Here is a 6,978-nt window from a genome sequence, read left to right on the forward strand (position 1 = left end):
ATTTATCAGTTTTTTAAACCATTAAGCTTTGGGATATTTGTTATGCAGTATCAGCTAACTAATGGGCTTCCCAGGTGGCTCCATGGTAAAGAATCTGCCTGCCAATGCAGGAGGCATGAGATGCAGATTTAATCCTTGGTCAGGAAGGTCCCCTGGAGTAGGAAATGGCAAGTAGCTCTAATATCCTTGCCTGGAAAATTCCGTGGACAGAGGAGCCTGGCAGGCTACAGTCGATGGGGGTTGCAAAGAGTCAGACATGACTGAAGCAACTGAGCGTGCACACGTGCACACACACACACCAGCTAAGTAACACACTCCATCCAGCAACTTCTCCCTACATTTCATTGGCCAGAATTATCAAAAGGCTACCCACAAGCCCTAAAGGTGTACAGATAAGTATTTTTACTGAGCACTCTTGCCCAAAACAAAACTTGAGTTCTGTTTCTGTTATTAAGGAAGAAGGAAGAGGAAATGGACATCAAATACGGCTACTTCAATTCTCACCTTGTACTTCAATCCAATCTTCTTTAGGAAGAAAAACGGTCTTCAGAGAGGAAGAGAAAGATAAACAGCATAAATAAGAAAATGCAGGCTACCATAAGTAAGGAAATAATAGGGGACCTAGGAGCTGCTTTAAGAAGGTTTGAATCTACAGACAGAGCAATCTATATTCCACCATGCTGACTAAATTTAAAACTTCTACTTGTAGTCCTCTCTGGAATCCACTAAAGAATTATGACAAATGGGAGAGAAATAGCAAACAGAACTATAGAAATGCTATTGTGATTTTTTTGAAGAGTTAAATAACTATATATAAAAACTTGAAAAGTAGCTTAACATTCATGATAAAATTCTGTAACAGATTATTAACTGGGTGCTTCAAACATGTTTAGAGAATAATGCAATGTTTAAGAGACGACAACAAACATTTGCAAAGAATAAGCGTGGGAAGTGTCAGAGACTCTTTTTTGCTCCTAACCTTGCCCTTGACTCTTCCATATTTTTAACAGTGACTTATGACATAAAAGGGATGCCTATCAAATGCTCATGTGACACATCTGGGAATGATACATATAATAACAGAATCAAAATTTTAAACGATCTTGACAGCTTACAATACTGTCATTCATACATCCGACAATTCTAAGTTATTTCATCGATTTAATTTTTGTCTCCTCAAAGATACTAAATTCATCAGGGTATGATTGAATCACACACTTTTTCAAAACCTCCTATGGTATCCAGGGAAGCTGGGTCAGAGGTTAAAGCATCTGCCTGCAATGCGAGAGACCTGGGTTCGGTCCCTGGGTCAGGAAGATCCCCTGGAGAAAGAAATGGCAACCCACTCCAGTATTCTTGCCTGGAGAATCCCATGGATGGAGGAGCCTGGTGGGCTACCGTCCACGGGGTCGCAAAGAGCTGGACACAGTGAGCGACTGCACTCTCACTTTCACTTTCATGGTATCCAACACAGTGTTAGAAACCCAGAAGGTATTTCATTAATATTTAGAGAACTGAGTTGAACTGTATGACATACACATGTAAAAAAGTTTAGAATAAATCTGTCACCAATGTAACATAATATCCTCTTACTTTTCTTTCAGGCTGTATTATTTGTCTTCTTCAAAGACCTCTTCAAAATCGAATTTTTCTAGCATATGCTTTCTGAGCTGCCCTCAGTCTTTTAAAAAAGACCTCAATGGATAAAACTTTACAGGATACTTAAAAACCTTTGCAATTTTTTATTTTTACCTCAGTATTCTGCCCAGTCTGTGCCATTAGACTTTAGGCTCACAAGGCAGCTTCACTAGTATTTTAAAGCTTTCCCCATACATGCAAAGCGAAAAGAGATGCACAACCCCCTCTGCAGAGCTCCACAACATAACATTTTCTTGTTACAATTCAATATCATTGCAGCAAGATAAGCACACCCCATAGTCTAATTTAACAGACACGAAGAAGTCAAGCTCTATTGTTCAATGTCACAGCCAGCCAGCCCTGCATGATCAACCTTTATTCTTTTCTGGCTTCATTATGAGGATGATGCCTTTCAACTGTAGTGACTAAACCTGTTAAACTACAAAGCAAGAAATTTATAGAACCTTTATAAGAGTAATACTGAACAGCTTAAATGTAAAACCTACAATTAAATTCCAAAACTAAGCACTTCACCCCCAAGAAAATGCTAAGTAGTTCTTCAGCAACATTCCTGATTTACATACCCCAAAGATGACAGGACCTATATACATACATGCTGCCGTGATATTAATAGCAATTTCCTCAGGTAATGTTCACTATAAAACATGGTAATTTTAACCCATGCGTTGCAAAACTAATAAATTGCCCCTTAGCATACCACGGACAGGAACTATGCTTTTTCATTTTCAAAAAGCCTCCTTTTGTCAGATGAAAAAGCCCCAAGAGTAAAATATTTCAGTGTAGTTCAGTGATAACAATGGATGTGCCATTAGATTACCATACAAGTGAATAAAGCACCAAATGATAGCGAACAGTTTTTCACACTTTAGATTTTGATGTGAAATGAGTCTAATTATTTATTCATAGACTTTTCCTCTAAGGAGTTCAAGGCACTATATTTTAAATCTTTAAACACATATTTCATAAGCTCTAAAATCTACCAGGTAGAACAGAAGAACGTGTGACAGGGAAGAGGATAAAGAAAAGCAGCACAAAGGAAACGGCAGCTGGAAGAACTGAAGCATGTTTCAAACAGTGGGGTGGGATGTTTTATTCATTCATTTATTCTTTCAGTCAAGCACCGATGAGAAGTCTAGGTCTGTGCTAGATGGTAAGAAAATAAAAACAACCTCTGCTCCAGAAGCTCACCAGACAGAGAGGTGACATACAGAGTGATAATTACAATATGTGCCAAGTGTTACAACAGAAGAATAAACTAAGCACTGTGGGAGCTTAAGGGAAGGAGCCACTGGCCTGAAGGAATCTGGAAAGGCTTTAACAAGAAGGCAACATTTCAGTCATATCTTTAAAAGGAGTAAAAGTCTATCAGAGAACCGAGAGGAAAATCTTTGAGGCAGAGATATGGAGAAAACATTATACTGAAATATTGGGTTGGCCAAAAAAGTTCATTATGGGAAAACTCGGACAAACTTTTTGACCAATCCAATACAATTTGTAGCAAAAGAGTTTGACCTGTTCAGGGAGTACTGAGAAACACAACAGGGCTTAGAGGCAACAGATGACACTTGCCACTTGGAAATCATTGGCTTCAAGTTTATCCTGTGAATAGACAACAAGGATTCCATAGTCATGAAAACTCGAGCACAAGACTGATCAAAGAAAAATTAACACATCTAGACAATAAATATACTTACAAACAATGTGTATTTATGTATCCCACCAGGCTCCTCTGTCCATGGGATTTCCCAGGCAAGACTACTGGAGTGGGTTGCCATTCCCTTCTCCAGGGGATCTTCCCGGCTGAGGGATTGAACCTGGGTCTCTTGCATTGCAGGTGGATTCTTCACCATCTGAACCACCGGGGAAGTCCATGTATATACTATATGTATTTACATATGGACTATATAAATATATACAGTTTTTTAATATATATTTGTGCATATGTGTATATATTTGATACCTATGTAAATACATTATATAAAGCTATGCTATAAATATATATGTACCAAATGTATATATTTACACACACATATACACACAGCTCTATGGGGAATTATAACCAAAGCTACTAGACTTCTGATACGCCATCTGCTAGGGCCCCTGATGCTTTTGCAAGGCAGCTGGAAGAGCTGCATCACACACGTCTTCTCCCTCAGTCACGCCATCTACACAGTTCCTTTTTCTCTGAGATTGAAGTGTCTCAAGTGAAGGTGAACACTCAGGCCAATTCTGCTGATGTTCTTTATCCCCAAGCTTCTACCAGCACATCCATTCAGCAGCGAGGGTAATACCTGCTTTTCAAGGGCCAACTTGAAGACTGGCCCAGCTTCTTTAAAGTGCTAAAGGGCAGCCTCTTTTGCACCCCATCAATCCTGTGTATAGTTGCACAACACAGGTGCTGAAAGAAAAAGAAAACAAAACAAAGCTTAAGCCTCACAAGTCCAGTTGAAGAGGATACTTTCCTTGCCTTCCTATCATTTCAAGTCTAAAAGCTCCTATATCAAAACACACAGAACACTGTGGCGTGGAAGATTTTAAAAGGCAAGAAAGGTTTGCAGCTCTAAGTCCCCAAATCACCTTCGACAATAAAACCAGTTGATATAAGAAGAATATTTGTATCAACAGATTTACACAGATTTATAAGGAAGAAGACCTAGTACTCCCTAAATCTGAATTAGGTGCATAACAATTCATCAAATTTAAAAGGCATTATATTACTCACTCTATGTTAGGTTAAATAAAGCAAAAACAGGAGAAAAAACAGCAAGAGACAGTTAACCATATAATTTGCCTTTTTAACACCGTTAGTCAGCTGTATTTGTTGGATACACAAGATGATATGCTTGGTGCGTGTGCACATGTTCAGTTGCTCAGTCGTATTCAACTCTTTAAGATCCTATAGATTGTAGCTCGCCAGGCTCCCCGTCCCATGGGATTTCCCAGGCAAGAATACTGGAGTGGGTTGCCATTTCCTCCTCCAGGGGATCTTCCGGACCCAGGGATCGAACCTGTGTCTCCTGCATTGGCAGACGGATGCTTTACCTCTGAGCCACCTGGGAAGCCCTCAACACGCTTAGTACTATGACACACGTACCAGAGGGAAAGCAAAGACAGAGTCTTAGATCTCAAGACTTCTCTATTTGAAAGCTTGATGACACAAGCTGAGGGATTAAGACTCTGGAGTCTTCATTTTGGTTATAGCCTGGATTGCATCACCCAACAACACTGGTTTAAGCAAATGAGTCATAATTTAAAGGTCAAAGAACTTTCTAACCCTGAAAATTCACAATGTAAAGAAAAAGAGTATCTCTATGTTTTCTATCAAGTCAAATCAAAAGGTATGAACTTCAAGTATTCAGAAATCTCGGATTTAAAGAGACTTGAATATAAACAAGTATTAAACACAAGAAAAGTGTTACATTTAAAAGGGAGCTTATTCATGTTGTTTATGGGGAACAAGGAGAAACTTTATTTTTGGGGCCTCCAAAACCACTGCAGATGGTCATTGCAGCCATGAAATTAAAAGACACCTACTCCTTGGAAGAAAAGCTATGACCAACCTAGACAGCATATTAAAAAGCAGAGACATTACTTTGCCAACAAAGGTCCAATCTAGTCAAGGCTATGGTTTCTCCAGTGGTCATGTATGGATGTGAGAGTTGGACTACAAAGAAAGCTGAGTGCCGAAGAATTGATACTTTTGAACTGTGGTTTTGGAGAAGACTCTTGAGAGTCCCTTGGACTACAAAGAGATCCAACCTGTCCATCCTAAAGGAAATCAGTCCTGAATACTCATTGGAAGGACTGATACCAAAGCTAAAACTCCAATACTTTAGCCACCTGATGTGAAGAACGGACTCACTGGAAAAGCCTCTGATGCTGAGAAAGATTGAAGGTGGGAGGAGAAGGGGACAACAGAGCATGAGATGGTTGAATGGCATCACCGACTCGATGAACATGAGTTTGAGCAAGTTCTGGGAGTTAGTGATGGACAGGAAAGCCTGGCATGCTGCAGTCCATGGGGTTGCAAAGAGTCGGACACAACTGAGCGACTGAACTGACTGGCTGATTCTGGCATAAGATGCACTCAACAAATATTTGCTGAATTAATCTTTCACTTAGCTTAATCTTCCTACATTTTTCCAAACTACCAATTTTCACATGATATTGCTTCATGTTCACATGAAACAAAAACCATCACATGCAAGCTAAAGGCAGTCACATCATAATACATATAAGTAATTCTAATTAGTTGAGGATCCACTTTAAACTCAGAGACCTTTATTTTTATTTGTTTATTCTTTAGATTGCTCCAAGGATTGCCCATACATTGTTTCAGATTTTTATAGCCTCCATTTGTAGCTACAATGTCCTCTTTTCAGTTCCATTCTGAAGAACTTGATTCCTTCAAATGAAGACTGTTATACTGAAGGATAAAACATTTCTTACGCCCTTAGACGGGCATAGGTTTAGTGTCATGTTGTTCATATTCACATTCTGCCTCTGTGATTTACTAGTCATGTTACTGTAAACAAGTAACTCAACTTCTCTAAACCTCAGTTTCCTCTTGAAAAATTTGCAAAGACTAAATGAGATAAGGAATGGAAATCATTTTGGATAGAATCTAGTATACAATAAATGCTCAGGAAATGTCATCTGAAAACTGCCCATACGTCAGACTTTGGCGGTTTGGCTTAGTGACTGACCTACACAGCAAACCATTCAATATCCCCTCTGTTGCAGGACTGTGTGTTTGGTCCACTACGTACTACTTTTTTTAAAAGGAAGGGCAAGTATGACAAACAAAAGCCACCCTCACTACCTAAACAATGACTCAGAATCTTTGCTCTATAATTTGATAATACAGATAATAATATTTAACTTTTTTTTTTTTTTTTTGGTCTTTTATAATGTCATTTATGAGGCTTTGGGAGCTGATTTTGTCCTTGCAGCTAACTAAGCACTGGGAGGAAAGCTTTGAGAAGACTACCCTCCAAAAAGAAAGGACTGGTAGGCCACTGCGGCTCCTAGGCTTAGCAGCACACCCATCCATTCAGCAGGCATGTTCTAGCCTGCTAAGAGATACAAATATCTCTTTACCTTCTTAGTTCAACCAAAACAATATGTACTGAGTTTCTCAAAAGGAATATCACTAATGGCTTGAAGAAAAATAGAAAAATGTAAACACATGGACCCAAGTGAGCTGAATAAAAACACAATACTAGCCACATGGTTTGAAAGTCCCAGGGCTCCAGCTATTCCTCATGCCCCATTAGGAGGACAACTACCCCTCCCCTCCTGCCTCCCGCTTTCTCCCTT

At 39.3% G+C, this 6,978-nt stretch overlaps 1 protein-coding gene across 2 annotated transcripts in view; it reads right to left on the reverse strand.

Annotated features, from left to right (window-relative positions):
- Positions 1-238: 238 nt before the first annotated feature.
- The window catches only part of LOC104990287 (calmodulin-lysine N-methyltransferase-like), an 88,515-nt gene continuing 81,775 nt past the window's right edge, over positions 239-6,978 (reverse strand). Inside the window, exons 4-5 of one of the 2 annotated variants that reach the window (XR_825493.1) lie at positions 3,951-4,057; positions 239-544 (exon numbers count right to left, since the gene is read on the reverse strand). Coding sequence is in view for 1 of the 2 variants with exons in the window: in XM_010842292.1 (XP_010840594.1) it covers positions 4,026-4,057 (32 nt within the window). In the remaining variant the exon portion in view is untranslated. Of the gene's footprint in view, positions 545-3,634; positions 4,058-6,978 lie in introns of those variants that run through there. The other variant, XM_010842292.1, reaches the window with a different exon arrangement.

This window comes from Bison bison, unplaced genomic scaffold (assembly GCF_000754665.1).
Source record: "Bison bison bison isolate TAMUID 2011002044 unplaced genomic scaffold, Bison_UMD1.0 scf7180017864177, whole genome shotgun sequence".
Classification (NCBI taxonomy): Eukaryota; Metazoa; Chordata; class Mammalia; order Artiodactyla; family Bovidae; genus Bison; species Bison bison.